At 34.3% G+C, this 17,248-nt stretch overlaps 1 protein-coding gene across 1 annotated transcript; it reads left to right on the forward strand.

Moving 5' to 3' along the window:
- The first annotated feature begins 1,749 nt into the window (after positions 1-1,749).
- Positions 1,750-4,015, forward strand: LOC143570253 (UDP-glucuronate:xylan alpha-glucuronosyltransferase 1-like). Its single transcript, XM_077055946.1, has 3 exons — positions 1,750-1,868; positions 1,951-2,573; positions 2,980-4,015. The coding sequence occupies exons 1-3, from the start codon at positions 1,786-1,788 to the stop codon at positions 4,011-4,013; spliced, it is 1,740 nt and encodes a 579-aa protein (XP_076912061.1). The 5' UTR covers positions 1,750-1,785; the 3' UTR covers positions 4,014-4,015.
- The last annotated feature ends 13,233 nt before the right edge of the window (positions 4,016-17,248 follow it).

Genomic DNA, 17,248 nt, shown 5'->3' on the forward strand with positions numbered 1-17,248 from the left:
CACCACTGTCTCCGGCAACCACCAACACCAACTCCGCCTATACCACGTGCCACCAACCATCCTCAACAACCACCGTCTCGTCTCCTTTACATAAAGATGAACCTTTTTAACTAGAGATTTTAAAACAATTGACAAACCCAAGTATAATACTTTGACCTTTATCTATTTACGTTTCAAAATTTATAATTTTGTAAGTTTAGAAGTTCTTTTCACTCTTCTTTTGTTTACTCCTTGGCAATTGTCGGATAACTTATGTTGAGATTTGACTACATATATATAAATTATTAGGTAGCGTTTGGTATGCAGGAATGATAGTAGGAATGAAATGATTTATTACGTGGGAATGAAAAAAGTGATGTTTGGTTGCTCAATGGAATGGAATCATCCACTACACATGGAATCCCATTCTATTAAAACCATTCCTTCCCACCTCCCTTCTTTTTTTTCATTCAATTCCTACTTCACCTACTTTTTCAAAAACACTATCATCTAACCACCACCACCACCACCACCATTACCATTGGCAACACCACCAACTCCGGCGACACCACCACCGCCGCCGCCACCGTCGCCACCGCCACCACCATTTTCGTCGCCGGAGCTACCACCGTCGCCATTGTAAGTTTTTTTTTTTGGCTTAAAAAATATTTTGAGATATGAGTGTTTTTGTTATTTCTATTTCATTTCTATAATTTTTTTGGATTCCAAACAATAAAAATTAATAATTGATTTCATTCCTATAGGTTAACCAAACAAGACAAAGGAATGGTAATGATCTATTTCATTCTATTGTCCATTCCATTCCATTCCTTTTCCCATTCCATTACCTCTTCATTCCATTATCTCCAACCAAACATACCCCTAGTTACTAACTTACATATAATTAATTCAAGTCAATCATAGCTTATCTTAAATATTGTTGTCGTGTGAGTAAAAAGCGTTGTCATGTCACCGTCACGTAAGTAAAAATAACATAACTCGATTGCTTAGATAATTAATATACAATATTAAAGTTATTATAACCAACTTAATTCGCTAATATAACATGGAAATAATTTAATACGAATGGTGGGCAAAGTGGTGCTACGTTGAGACCGCTGCACTTGTCGTTGTATGACTCGAGTGGCGACTGTCATGGCAACGACATTCCGTCCATGAGGTTACGTCTTTAAGGGGTCGGGAGTTAGTATGATCCAAATACCACAAGGGCCCGATCTAGAAGAGAGGACCCGCAAGCCGGCCCCAAATATCAAGATTTCGAAGATTAAAACATATGTGATATGGTTGGATCTTTTTGAAAGATATCAATAATCTTTATCTACAAGTCATTTAAAGATACAAATATGTTTCTTAGTTTAATTATGTTTCATATATAGCTTATCTTGAATTCCTGTTTTCTTTTAAATACCCGAACATTTTAATAATAGGAAGATAAAATGTATTTGGCCATTCATCTTCTTTATCTTGTATTTTTGGAAGATTTTCGGTTGTCTTGAATAAACCGTATCAATTCGTGTTACATTTGGGAGGAAAAAAAACAGCATAACTCGACTGATTAGATATAAAACACATAACAATATTTATTAAAACCTGGATTATAACTAACAATGTTTCTTTCACTTTTACCCGAAAATGACATGATATATCAGCGACGACATATGCAAACGGAGGTTTCAAAGAAGCAAACTGGAGGAGGAGGAGGACGGGAAGCCAATTCCGGCTTTTGTACATGACAAAGCTGGTAATTGCAAACACAAACCGCACAAATCTGTGCTACTAGCCGCCATGGTCGCCACTCTCATAGTCATCACTTACTCTCTCTCGGGTCATCATCGTCACGACAACTACATCCCTCATGCTATTTCAATGTACGGTAACTCATTCGGATTTTTATACTTGACGTTAATCATATATGATCACTCCATGATTTGATTATTTGTAATTAAACAGGTGGAAATGGGGTGGTGGGATAGATCAAAGATATGTGTCACATTTAAAAATCAATTGGGATGATGTATCAATTGTCACACAAATATTATCCGGCAAAACACAGATTCATGGGATCGGATTCTTGAACTTTCACGAGAACGAAATCAGTGAATGGAAGACACGAATTGCTCTAGTTAGCGAGGATAAAATGCTCAATCTAAAACTTGATCCGGTTGATCAAAACGTGACATGGGATGTGTTGTATCCCGAGTGGATAGATGAAGAACAAGAAGAGGAAGTCCCAACTTGTCCCAACTTTCCAAAACTCGATGTACCACGAAAGGTTGTTGATCTGATTGTCGTTAAGCTTCCTTGTAGAAACGAAGGAAACTGGTCCAGAGATGTTGCCAGGCTTCATTTGCAGCTGGCAGCTGCTGGACTGGCCGGTTCGTCTAGATCGAACTGGCCAGTGCGCCTGCTTTTTGTTAGTGATTGTTTCCCTATCCCAAACCTGTTTCCTTGTAGGGAACTCGTGGTTCGTAGGGGAAATGTGTGGTTATACGAACCAGATTTGAAGGTCTTGCGAGAAAAGATTCAGCTGCCGGTTGGATCTTGTGAGCTTGCATTGCCTTTCAAACCTCGAGGTTAGTTTTTCTCTATAGTCACTAAAGTTTTTTTTACTGATTGAATCTTGTACCGTTATATATATGACTAACCAATTAATTACTATTTTTATTTTAACTTAATTATTAAGCTTATATATACCATTTTGAAAGCATGCATTAAAACACATATATATTTTAATCTATTGTTGTTTGATAACGTATATGTTTTATTAACTTATCTAATTGAAAAGCACATCACAACTTATATGATTTGAAAGAAAAAGTACTCACTTGTTAACTTGGTAATTATTAATTATAGCCTTGGGTAGTCATTAGAGAGAAAACAGAAGTTTGATTAATTAATTTATAATAAACATATGAAACTTAATATATAATTATTTCTGTAGAGTTCCAACTAACCGGCATGTTGTGTTGTATCATTTAGACGGAGATTATATTGGGAATATACGACGAGAGGCGTATGTAACGATCCTACACTCGGCTCATGTGTATGTTTGCGGGGCGATAGCCGCAGCACAAAGCATTCGGATGTCGGGTTCAAACCGAGATCTCGTGATCCTTGTAGACGAGACAATCACTGATTACCACCGGAGTGGACTCGAGCTGGCAGGATGGAAGATTCGCACCATTCAACGGATAAGAAACCCCAAAGCCGAAAAAAACGCATACAACGAGTGGAACTACAGCAAGTTTCGGTTATGGCAGTTAACCGACTACGATAAGATAATATTTATAGATGCCGATTTGCTCATTTTACGAAACATCGATTTCTTATTTGGGATGCCGGAGATCTCGGCCACGGGTAACAATGGGACCTTGTTCAACTCCGGCGTGATGGTTATTGAGCCATCTAATTGTACATTTAATCTTCTAATGGACCATATCAACGAGATTGTATCGTATAATGGCGGCGATCAAGGGTACTTAAACGAGATTTTCACTTGGTGGCATCGTATCCCCAAGAGCATAAACTTTTTAAAAAACTTTTGGGTCGGAGACGATGAAGGAACCAAAGAGAAAAAGACGCGCCTCTTCGGGGCAGACCCTCCCGAGCTTTATGTACTCCACTACCTCGGGATGAAACCGTGGCTGTGTTTTCATGACTACGACTGCAATTGGAACTCGGATATATTCCGTGAGTTCGCGAGCGATGTGGCTCACCAACGGTGGTGGAAAGTGCACGACGCAATGCCCGCTCAGTTGCATCAGTTTTGCCTGCTGGAGTCCAGGCAAAAGGCGCAACTTGAGTGGGACAGGAGGGAAGCCAGCAAGGCCGGGTTTGAAGACAGGCATTGGAAGATAAAAATACGGGACCCCAGGCTGAAGAAATGCATCGACAACCTGTGCTCATGGAAATCGATGTTGAAACATTGGGGCGAGTCGAACTGGACCGATTATCAGAGTTTTCCAACGCCACCTGCGATTGCTAAACTCACTCAACATCGTTTGATTGATTAGTACATGTATGTAAGTTGATTCTTTTTTGTAATAATGGAATTTTGATGTTTAATTAATATAATGCAGGATTTTGGTCAACGTGTTGTTAAGTTTCTTGTTAGCGTTGGCTAATGACTATCTCTCACTCTATTATCTAATGTGGTACAAGTTAAACTTAAATTAAAATATAAATAGTTACGTTTAAACTTTATTATATTGGTTGAGATATCACTTTTGTATATAATTTTCATCCGATGAATGATATATCGTTCTCTTATTTTGTCCGTTTCATGACAAACATAACAATTACTATACAAATGATTGAGGAATATGCAAGTGATTGATTTAGAGTTGAAAAGTTCAAAGAGACCAACAACTACTATACAAGAATCCCTAAATTAAAGCCCCTTCCTACGTTAAGCCAACTTCCTTTAAAAGAAGAACGCCAAGAAGTTGTGAAAGCCGACTTCTTACATTAAGCCACTTGCTTTAAAAGAGAGAACCATGTCACGTAGGCCATCAATTAAAAGAAAAGAGGCATCAAGGGAAATATAAAACATTATCAAGTACCAAAAAAACACATTACTTATAGTAATGATTTGAAGAATGGACATAATGTGAAAACATGTAAAAATAAGAAAAACTAGCACCGCCCAAAGAACCCCGGGAAAAGGGGAAGCCTAGAACAAGGATGATATGAGAAGATATCATTGGAATACACGGTAGAGGTGGTGACAGAGGTTATTGTATTAAACAAGAACGCTAAATATTTCGCTAAGAAGAAAGACAAGTATTTAATTAGTCCGGTTTATATAAATTATAAAATATTGGCTTAAGTATGTTTTACTTTTCTTTTTTCTAAAATAATTGAAACGCTATTTAAATAACAGAACCAATATTATTTTTAATGCAATTGATGTTTATTCTATCGTATAATTTGTTTGCAAGAGTATATTTATTTTTACAAACTAAAAATAAGAGGAAAAGCTAACCAAGAATAATTACAAAACTGAAAGAAAAAGAAAAAAAAATGTCCATATAGTCGACTTATTTGCCTATTATTGATACATGAATTGTGTTGGAGAGTATATTTTACACATGTCATATTAACAGAGTATATATATATTTTTTAAATTATAATGCTATTGTTATGCGTTAGAATCTTGATCAAGATTGTCATTCGGGATAGTTTTGTCTTCTGAACAAACAGGTATTATGTTAAATAGTTATGCTTGCATGTTACTCTTTTTATAAATAGCTTAACGGCTAATGTAACCATTCGTTATAGTAACGAATGATCTTAAAGTATTGATTTCGAATAGGGCTCATTCGTTAGGGGTTGTCTAACGAATAAGCTCATCTCCTACATATACCCTATAAGTTATCTGGTTTTATTATAGTTCTTATTTTATCATCTCAGACCTCGTTACTCTGCCCTAATTTTCTCTCAACACACACAAAGTAATCCAACCTAAATGTATTCTTATCAAAGACTAGATCCTTAACGTAATGAAGCATATCGATCAAACCACGGTTTCTCAAGTGGTATAAGAGCTTGTGTCTGATGAATCACGTTTAGGACTTCAATTCGCATCAATTGATTTGTGTTTTGACTGTTAACGACAACTAATTGTCTGAATTCGATACACGAACTGTTCATACAGTATATAATTGATCAATTGAAGGTCTGAATCATGATAATAGGTAATGAATTGGATTTAGGATTGTTCAGTATGATTCACTAATCATCTATGTTAGTTTAATTGTATTAATTCGGCCTAAATCGTTGATTTTGATTTTAGCGGGGAAACATTCAAAGTTTTAACGTATTTTGACTTTGATTGAGTCAAAAAAATTGTGTTAGAGATGTTCGGAAAGGTTCGGATCGTGTTTGTGAGCGGTTTTGATGAGGTTTGAGTTGAATTGGTTGAGTTTTAGTTGAGTTTGGATCGGTTTGGATAGGTTTGAATTCGTTTGGATCTGGAAATCGATAAACGCGATGAATGCTCATTCATTTTTTTCTTGAACACATTCGTTTTTTTCAAGCTTCATTTGTTAAACGGTTAAAAATTTGTTGTAACCGCTTCTAACAACCCATCCGTTCAACTATTCACTCATACGTTCAATTTCCTCATTCGTAAAACACATTCGTTATAGTATTCATTCATCCAATTCTACCACATTCGTTAGAATCAACATTCACACATTCCCCGTTCACTGTTACTCATTCGTTACTGATAAAGTATCATTCGTTATTGTTCCATTCGTGTGAATAGTATCACATTTGTTCATCTAAAGTATTTGCATTCGTTACTCTTAAGTTTCATAGATTGTCATCTTACGCCCTCAACTTTCAAAATTGACAGTTTTCATTCTTATACTTTCATCATGGCAAACTTTTACGCTCTTGCTTCTCAGAATGCTTTAATGCAATAGATGTTGACTGTAACATCTCGGATTTTTCGAACCCGTATGCGTTTACACATAATCCGATCTAGGGACGTATTTCGGATCCTCGTCATTAAAAAAATCAAATATTTATAATTATTTAAGATTTATATTTTCATTTTGTACCCTTTATAATCTTTAAGATTCTTATTATTGAATTTAACTTTAAAAATATAAAAAAACTAGGCATTTTAGAAAGAGCAACGACTTAATTTTTCAAAAATCAAAACTCACCCTCCCTACCAAGAAGCATTGCGTGACCACCATAAAGTGTGGCCGCCGCGCGGTGCCGTAGTGTCACTGTGGAGATCGTTTTTGTTTAGTATCCTTTCCTAGTTCGTTTTTGGCCTGAAATCGCTTATTTTAGGACTAATCGAGTGAATTAAGCCCCAAGGAAACTCATATAGCCTAAGTAAAAGTCCATATTCATTACTGCTTGTCCAAGAATTAATTTTTATAGATTTTAATATTGATTGATCATTAAAATCATATTCGGTTTCTTAAACGAGCGAAATAGCCTTATTTAGTTCGTTTTTGTGTTTCCTATATAAACAAAGCATATTTCTCCTGCCACAAACTTCCCTAAACCCTAATATATTATTCCCCAGCCGTCACCATCCTCTGACCTTCATCTTTTTCTTGCTTGTTTTTTTGTTTTACTTGAAGATACAAGCCTTGAAGGTTGACTTTGTTTATACATTGATCTTTGACTCCACTTTGCGGTTGATTCTTTCACTTTCTGGGTAAGTTGTAAACTTCAAAATCGTTCATACATATTCCCTAGTCAATAACCTTCAATTTATTTCGGTGGTTGAAGAGTGTTGACTGGTCAATTCGTTTAAAAAATCGTTAAAGGGCAAAACAGTCTACAAGTTTGACTATCCATTTTCTCATACTGTTGGTTGAAACCAACGTTCGGTCCAGAAGACTTTTATTCTCGTAATGAAATTTTAAGGTTAATTCCCAAAACCCGACTTCTGACTCGCTATTCGGATTCTGAGTAGTATCGACTCGCTTAAATCTTTAATTTGACATAACCGAAGTTCTAGACGTCTGTTTGGATCGATTCTAGTGTCAACGAGTTCGTTTTACTCATATTTTCATATTTCAAAGTTTCAGGTTCAGTTGGTTTATTTTATTCGACGCGCTAATGGATGATCCGTTTACTTTTTAACCGTTTATCATTATTATCATTCACTTGCCTTCAATTTAAGGTGAGTTTTGTCATTCCCCTATTTTACTAAGTTTTCACAAGTTTTGGGGACATATGCGTACTTATTAGTATTTCGTATTATCTATATATATCACAAAATAGCAAAGGTGTAGTTGTGTGTGAACTATCAAATATACTTGCTACCTGCTTATTTGTTTACTTTATCGCATTCGGAGAGGTCCAACATATTCTCATTTTTAGTATGATCATACTATTGACCCACACCCGATTCGCTTGGCGACGGTCTTATTACTTGCTCATGGTTGATTTACAGGCACCCAATTCGCTTGGCAACGGTTAATTGACACCTTATTTGCTCATGGTTTGATTTCATTACCGCAATTTATTGCGTTTTGCTTATTTCTTATATTATATTATTATTATTATTATTACATTGCAAAAACTGGTAATAAGCTCACTCAACATGTGTTGTTGATAAACTCTATTTTCTAAGCATATACAGGTTGCCTTTGAATTAAAGTTTGACGTAAAAAGGGCATCTAGAAAAGACCATAGGAAATTTAATTAAGATTATATTTATCTTGATTGATTATTTGTTTTAAATTATTTATTTATGTTATGAATATTTGTGCACTGTAATTTGAAATAATTAACTTAATAGATATTGTTATTTATATTTATGATAGTATCTTCGAGTTGTGAACAATCAGTTCATGCCCCGACATTTCCGACATAGGTTGGGGTGCGACAGATTGATATTAGAGCCAACGGTTTTAAGATATGTCATTAGAAATTTTCCTAGGCATATGATTAGGACCCTATACGTGCTTATCTGAACTGCCTTATGTGCTATTTAAATTGTTTGCACCTTATATAAATTAATTATTTTATTTTATTATATTTTATTTATTGTGCACACACACAAATTCCGAGGTTAGGACTCACTTTTAAAATATTTTTAAATCCTTTTATTTTTAGTAGATTATCTTTTTATTTTGGGAAATTCCTTAAGAATTCCTGTGTTTTGTTTTTATTCCCTCTCCTTAGGGCATGAAAGTATAACATGTTCGGTAAGTAACCGTAGGGGGTGTGAGAAACTATGAGTTGGGCGTTGGCAAAACGGTTCCAAGAACCAAAGGTAAGATGATATTCCTTACCTGGAGGATAACCTAAGCGTAGTACTCGAGCCTATAGGCCAAAGCAAAACAAGATGTCATACGACCGGAAACCTAAGTGGTTAAACGTAACTGGCTAAATGTTTACATTCCTTTTATAAAATCGAATTCACGGTAATTCGTGGATAAATTCGGGAAACTTCCAAAATTGTATTTTTAATTATTTTAAACGCTTAGTTGGGTGAAAAAAATCCATGTAAATCCATGAGCACTCCAACTATCCATTTCTCAAACGTTTTCGATTTGATTTTTGGTTGGAACGTATCGTCTGGGGTGGTACCCGAGATATACCAACTACTCGTATTTTATTCGTTAATTCGATATTTAGTTGGGTCGGTTAAAACGCCATGTAACACTCATGGGCCGACCAACTCTATTGATTTGATAATTCGTTAATTAGTTGGGTCAGTTAAATGCCATGTAACGCTCATGGGTTGACCAAATCAATTGCTTGTTACTCGCTATTTAATTGGGCCAATAAAATGCCTTGGAACGCTCATGGGTAGCCCAATTCTTAAAATTTAAGTTGCATTATGTAATTGGGGCCATTTAAACTGCTATGGATCGCTGATGGGAGGCCAATTCACAAAATTTGTATTGCGCTATTTAGTTGGGCCATTCAAATTGCCATGGAAAGCTCATGTGAGGCCAACTTATTGAACATGTTTTGTTATTTTATTTGAGTTCAAAAGCTACTATGGTAAGTCAAAGGAAAGCTCAACCCAATACTATTTTACTTTTGAATTTTTATAAACATTGTTTGTTTAATTAAATATCTCAAAAATTATTCACATTATTTTAAATCCCGACTCGTCCTCGAGTCATCACCAGCACTATTTTATCGCATTTCCCCATCATCTCATATTGACTCAGTTACACAACTTACCCATCATCTCATAAAATTTCATTTTTGGTCATCGTAGAATGTCTTCCGTAAGAATTCATCATCGTAATCAACGTCATCTGTCGGCTGCTCATGATTGTCGTTTGGCTTCTAGAATCGTCACACCCCAACCTAAGACGGAAATGCTAGGGCGTGAGCTGATTGTTCACAGCTCAAAGGTACTATCGTAAATATAAATGACAATATCTATTAAGTTAATTATTTCACATTACAGTGCATAAATATCCATAACACAAATAAATAATTTAAAACAAATAATCCAATCAAGATAAATATAATCTCTGTTAATTTCCCTATGGTCTTTACTAGATGTTCTTTTCACGTCAAACTTCAATTCAAAGGCAACCTGCATATGCGTAGAAAATAGAGTTTGTCAATAACACATGTTGAGTGAGCTTATCACCAGGTTTTGCAATGTTATAATAATAATAATAATAATAATAATAATAATAATAATATAAGAAATAAGCAAAACGTAATAAATTCGGTAAATAAATCAAACCGTGAGCAAATAAGTTGTCAATTAACCATGGCTAAGCGAATCGAGCGCCGATAAATCAACCATGAGCAAATAATAAGTCCGTTGCCAAGCGAATCATGCGTGGTTCAATAATATGAACACCCTATACAAGGGAATACGTTGGATCTCTCCGAAATACGAATGCGCACATAAACAAGTAAGCACGTAATAAGTATATTTTTTCAATTACACGTTCGCTATTTTTGAGATATAGATATCTTATGAAATACGAATAATACACATATGTCCCCAAAATGTTTAGAAAACTTAGTAAAATAGGGGAATGATAAAACTCACCTTAGATTAAAGGCAAGTGAATAAATTAATGTTAAGCGAGTTAATAATTAAGCGAGTCATCCACTAATGCGTCAAACGAGATAAACAATCAAAACCTAAAACTTTGAGATATGATAACATAAGTAAAAACAAACACGTTGTCACTGGAATCGATCCAAACGGACATTTAGAACTCCAGTTATGTTAAATTAAAGATTTAAGTGAGTCGGTGCTGACTAGAATCTGAACAGCGGGTCGGAAGTCGGGTTTTGGTCACTAGCCTTAAACTTTCGTTATGAGAATAAAAGTCTCCTAGACCGAACATTGGTTCTGACCAGAAGTATGAGAAATTGATAAGTCAAAGATGTTGACTATTATGCCCTTAAACGGTTTTAGTCAAATTGACCCGTCAATACCCCTCAATCTCAGAAATTCATTGAGGGTTATTGACAAGTGAGTAATATTGAACCACTCTACAAAAGACAGCTTACCCGGATAATGCTTAAATTGATAAGAAACGGAAGTCAACGGTTAAGAATACTTGAAAGTCAAACACGAACGCTTGTAATTTGAGTAATATGGCAAAAACGGAAGAGAAACCAAGGGCTATATGAAAGTGACGGCTGAGGGATGTGTAATTAGGGTTTAGGAAAGTTTGTGACAGAAGAAATAAGTCTTGTTTATATAGAATACACAAAAATGAACCATATTTAGTTAGTTTACTCGTTTAAAAAACTGGATCAAGTTTTAATGACCAAATCAACATTATATGCAATAAAATTCGTTCTTGAGGAAGGGGTAATGTATATGTGTATGTACTTAGTCTATGTGAGATTTCTTGGGGGCTTAAAACACTCGATATAGTTCAAAATAAACGATTTAGTACCAAAAACGAACTAGGAAACAAAATAATCAATTAATAACAAATTTGGGTATAATAACATAGTGATTTCGGTTTGGACAATACTAAAACGAAATTGGACCTAAAATCCAAAATTTTATTTTATAAGCAAAAGATGTTTTAGAAGTTACACGGTTTTATTTATCCAACTCGAACATTTATCAAGTATCTTTTAATTTATATTAAAATTTATCAAAACGTTTGCTTTCTTTCAAAATAATGGTTTTCAATGTTTTATAAACCACATGATGGGACGGATTATGCGGACCATTCGATGATAAGAGTAATTATGGATGCATACATAATTATCCGAATCCTCGCATGGAAATCGTAATACGTACAATTGTGTGTCATGATCTAGAACCTAAAGTAGTTTGAGTAATGGTACAAATGTTGAAATGATAAGGACATGGTGGATGCGCCGCTGGTACATCCTATATATAAGTGCCCTTATCGGATTGTCATTTGAAGCGTTGCTTCGATTATTAGAAGTTCTATGTTACGATATTTTCCTTAAAAGTTAAATTTTTTTTTCAAAACGATTATGTTTTAGTTTTCCTTAATTTAGGGACGAAATTTCCTAAAGTAGGGGAGACTGTAACATCTCGGATTTTCCGTTTATGCTTAAACCGATTCGGGAATATAATTCGGATCTTTCGAACTAAATAAAACTTGTATATAACTTGTTTTAACATATATTATAATTTCATAACTTTTAATCACGCCAAATATTCCTTAACAACCCTTAAAACCGCTTAAAACGGCTAAAAATTGCATTTTCGGGAACTGTAGGGACTGATTTTGCCAATTCTGTCCTATTTTCGATAAAATTTAACGAAATTGGACATGCTATAACGTTTATTGTAGTTTAAGTTTCGTTAATTTTATCGAAAATAGGAAAGAATTGGCAAAATCAGTCCATACAGTTCCCGAAAATGCGATTTTTAGCCATTTTAAACGGTTTTAAAGGTTGTTAAGGAATATTTGGCATGATTAAAATTTATATTAAACCAAGCTAAATACAAGTTTTAATTAGTTCGAAAGTGTAACACCCCGGCTTTAAGCGGAATACGCCCGGTTGTAACGTACAGACCACTCATAAGCTCGTAACGCTATTAAAGTGATAATAATTATATTTATTTCATTTCATTACATCACAAATACACAATTTTGCATCAATCAAATAACAATACGATAAACTTTGAATTTCATTATGATGTGTTTTTAATAACCTAATGGTCCAACTAATCTAGTCTTCAATCCTTAAACTTCAACCTGTAGCACGTCTAAAATAATATATTTTGTTAACAATAATGTTGGTGAGAATTCATAAACTTTTGCATATATATAATATGAAAAGTGTAAAATTCACAAGTCAAGATGTATCGTCTCAATCATAAAGTAAAAGAAAAGTAAATACATGATATTCCCGTTCGCTTGACATAAGTCAAATCTACTAAGGAATCCCCGTTCATCGAGCTACTTGGAGTATAGAATACTAATAATGATACCACCATTTAAAATGGATGGCGCAGGTACGTCCCGTCGGACTCTCCCACTTTGAGTATGTATATGAGTCTCCACCAACAAAACAATAAACAACTAGCACATAAACCACATAGTTTACAAATACTATGATACGGAGCAAATACATCCGAAACGATTGAACTTCTTGAACTATAATTAAAATAAAAACAAATATAACTATCGGGATTGAAAGAGTTATAAAAGTTTGGTTAACGGAATTTTGTATTATTTTAATATTATTTTAAGGCATTGAATTATAATATTATATTTAATCTTTACCCGCATTTTAATAATTTATATTATTTAAATATTATGGTTAATGCTATAAAAAGACTTATGGTATTTACAAGACACGGATTTTATCTCGCAAGATTAATTATATTATTGGAATAAAACCACGAATTTATAATCTAATGAATTATAGTTAACGAATTTTAAAGTTAACGAACGAATTAATATTAACGAGTTATGATTTATAAAATATTTCTTAATTTCAAGATTATTACTAAGTTTAAATGTTATAACGTTTACGAAAATTAGGTGTTAACGAAATATTTGTATTTTGAAAAAGAAAGTGTTAACGAATTATAAAGCTTAACGAACAATAAATAATTATATAAATGTTTTATGAGTTTTAACGAAATATGGAGGTTGGGTTTTAGTTGAAAACCATAATTTATACTTTATAAAATTTTATAATTTTAATTTATTTTGATTTATATACTATATAAAAAAAAAGGTTAGCAAAAAAATACAAACAAAAACGGCCTGACCCAGGTCCTTCCTTTCACACTCAAGAGTAAAACTGGTTGGTCTAGCTTGTTATTTGGTTTTAAAATAGAAACAATAATATATAGCTTAATAGTTAAAGTTCATATTCTTCTTAAGAAAACCCTAGGATTTAATCTATCATTTTGGTTCCATGTTTGAAGGAATTGAATTAGGGGTTTTGTTCTATGGCTCAAAAGGATTTAAAAGCATATAAACATTACCTGATGTTGTTACGAATTGATGGAGAACTGCGGATGGCCGGAAACAATCTTTGACGGATTATTTTCGAGTTAGGGAATGTTTATTTTATTTATTTGTCGTTGTGAGCGAGTTTAGATGAATGTTTAAGGTCTATTTATACTTGTAATTGAGTCGTATAAGGTTAATTGGTCGTTAATGGTGTTGGCCGATTATCCGAAAAACATCACGGGATTAATTCAACGATTTAAAGTTGTTATAACGTATTATTATGATGATTAAGCTTTGTCGTTACGATCTATGGATGTTACTAACATTTAATTGAAATATTAATCGAGTTTAGGGGTGTTTTGGGGGCCTCGCCGGTGCCGATTCTGGCAACCGGAAAATGAGGACGGGTAAACGGGTAAAAGTTTGCTGGGTGGGTTTTTTTTTCTATTATTATCTTTATTAATATAATTTAAATAATTTATATCTTAGTCCCTGAACTTTGTAGCTTCTTTTAAAACATAATTTAAACTATATTTACAAAAGAACCTTGGACTTTCAAAGTTGTAAAATTCGTTTAAAGTATATAATTATATTCGTTTTATTCCAGATAGCTTGTGAATCGATTAACGCTAGAACTTGGAGTTTGATCGAACAATGAACACTAAATGTCGAAATACTTTATCAATGATAAATCACGAATAATAATACATCGTTGGGTCGGGTTAACGGATTCAAATGGGATGGATTATGATATCTGTTTTTAAACCAAAATCGAAAATTTAAAATGGTTCAGGTTTTAGGGTTTGAAAAGTAACGAATGTTAAAGAAAGATACGAATTACATTCCCGATTTGGTTTAAACATAAACGAAAATTCCAAGATTTTACAAGAATCACTAAGGAATTTGTTGCTGCTATGCTTGGGATTGCTACGAGTATGCCTTGGGAGGAACTCAACGAAACTATTGCTCTTGCTGCCTCACTTTCCGATGACTATGTAAGAGATGGAACCCTACCTCACAAGAACTCTAAACCTATCTTTGAAAACTCCAAAACCAAATCCTCAACCGATGCTAAGGCCGAACCTAAACCCACCCACTCCGCACAATAGTGACCCTTCTCACCAAAAACGTAAGTCCAACAACCAAAACGATGCCGTTAACCAAGCCAACCAACAACCTCACCCAAACCAAATTGCTTCTAACAAGAAACCCTATACAGGACCTTTCCCGTTATGCTCTGTTTGTAACTACCATCACCTGCTCAATCTCCGTGTCGCGTATCCACCAACAGCAACCGTTATGGTCATCTTGCTAACACTTGTCATGTACCGCCTGTGCCTAGACCCTCTACTACCCGTGCTTGCTACAATTGTGGTAACCTTAGTCATCTTTGCAATGCGTGCCTCAACTAATCTATGCACACCAAGCTCAAACTATACCTGCATCCTATTACGCTACCAATGCTTATCAAGTCCAAACCCATCAACCTTACATTCTCCAAGCTTTTCCTATCAACCAAGATCCACTCTACTTGGCTCAAATCTATCAAATCCCATACCCGCAAGCTTAAGTCTACCAAGCTTACAACACTTAAACCCCACTAGTGTCATCCTATCGAGCTCAACCTACTCAACTATTCCAAATCAATCCACTTTACCTGCTCAAGTTATTATGGATCCAACTACCTTACCTGCTCCAAGTCAAGTGAATCAAGTCAACCGTAACTGAAGCTTCTCGAAAACCTGCTTTCATTACATCTATCTTAAATTATCTTGTCTTTTTTGTTTATGCATTGTATCGACTCTTTAGTTATTGTGGTGTTGGATGATTTCAATTTGGACTATTTTGAGCGTTTCCTCTCATGAATAAAGTTTCTTTTATCAAGGTTAATTTATTAGAATCTTGTACCTTTATCTTATCTCCTTATCCTCAATTATCACAATTCATGACAACGTCTACTTCAAGAAATTGTTTCCTTTCAATTTTCAAAATTCTACTTTTATAACCAAAAGAAGTTTTAGAAATTACACTGTCTTATTAATTAAAATCGAACATTTATGTTTAAGTATTTCATACCATGATTATCTTTTGGATTTATATTTAAAATTATCAAAACGTTTGTTCTCAAAATTTTAGTTCTCAATATTTTATAAACCACATAATGGGACGGATTACGTGGACCATTCGACGATAAGAGTAGTTTTGGATGCATACGTAATTATCCAAGTCCTCGCATGGAAATCATAATACGTACAATTGTGTGTCATGATCTAGAACCGAAAGTAGTTTGAGTAATGGTACAAATGTTGAAATGATAATGACATGGTGGATACGCCGCTGGTACATCCTATATGTAAGTGTCCTTATCGGATTGTCGTTTGGAGCCTTTCTTTTATTATTAGAAGTTCTGTATTATGATATTTTCCTTCAAAATTTAATTATTTTCAAAACAATTATGTTTTGGTTCTCCTTAATTTAAGGACGAAATTCCCTAAAGTAGGGGAGAGGGTAACATCTCGTATTTTTCGAACTCGTATTCATTTACACATAACACGATCCGGGAACGTTTTTCGGATCCTCGTCATTAATAAAATCAAATATTTATAAGTATTTAAGATTTATATTTCCATTTTGTACCCTTTATAATCTTTAAGATGCTTATTATTGAATTTAACTTTAAAAATATCAAAAAACTAGGCATTTTAGAAAGAGCAAGGACTTAAATTACAAAAAATCAAAACTCACCCTCCCTACCCCAAAGCGCCGCGCGACCACCATGGGGGGTGGCCGCTACGCGGAGTCGTGGTGTCCCTGTACATATCGTTTTTGTTTAGTATCCTTTCTTAGTTGGTTTTTGGCCCGAAACCGCTTATTTTAGGACTAAATCGAGTGAATTAAGCCCCAAGAAAACTCATATAGCCTAAGTACATACCCATATTCATTACCCCATGTCCAAGAACGAATTTTTCTGATTTTAATATTTATTTGATCATCAAAATCATATTCGGTTTCTTAAACGAGTGAAATAGCAATATTAAGTTCGTTTTTTGTGTTTCCTATATAAACAAAGCATATTTCTTCTGCCACAAACTTTCCTAAACCCTAATATATTATTCCCCAGTCGTCACCATCCTCTAACCTTCATCATCTTGCTCGTTTTTTCATTTTACTTGAAGATACAAGCCTTGAAGGTTGACTTTACTTATATATTGATCTTTGACTCCACTTTACGGTTGATTCTTTCACTTTCTGGGTAAGTTGTAAACTGTGAAATCGTTCATACATATTCCCTAGTCAATAACCTTCAATCACTTTCGGCGGTTGAAGAGTGTTGACTGGTCAATTCTTTTAAAACTCGTTAATTGGCAAAA

The sequence above is a fragment of the Bidens hawaiensis genome, unplaced genomic scaffold, assembly GCF_021521415.1.
Source record: "Bidens hawaiensis isolate Kalapana, Puna unplaced genomic scaffold, B.hawaiensis_p1.1 tig00001269_1, whole genome shotgun sequence".
Lineage (NCBI taxonomy): Eukaryota > Viridiplantae > Streptophyta > Magnoliopsida > Asterales > Asteraceae > Bidens > Bidens hawaiensis.

Excerpts from the sequence above, each read along its gene's own strand:
- LOC143570253 (XM_077055946.1), top strand. The coding sequence starts at position 1,786 with ATGGTCGCCACTCTCATAGTCATCACTTACTCTCTCTCGGGTCATCAT. Across the intron at positions 1,869-1,950 it reads ATCCCTCATGCTATTTCAAT|GTGGAAATGGGGTGGTGGGA; the intron begins GTACGGTAACTC and ends GTAATTAAACAG. Across the intron at positions 2,574-2,979 it reads ATTGCCTTTCAAACCTCGAG|ACGGAGATTATATTGGGAAT; the intron begins GTTAGTTTTTCT and ends TGTATCATTTAG.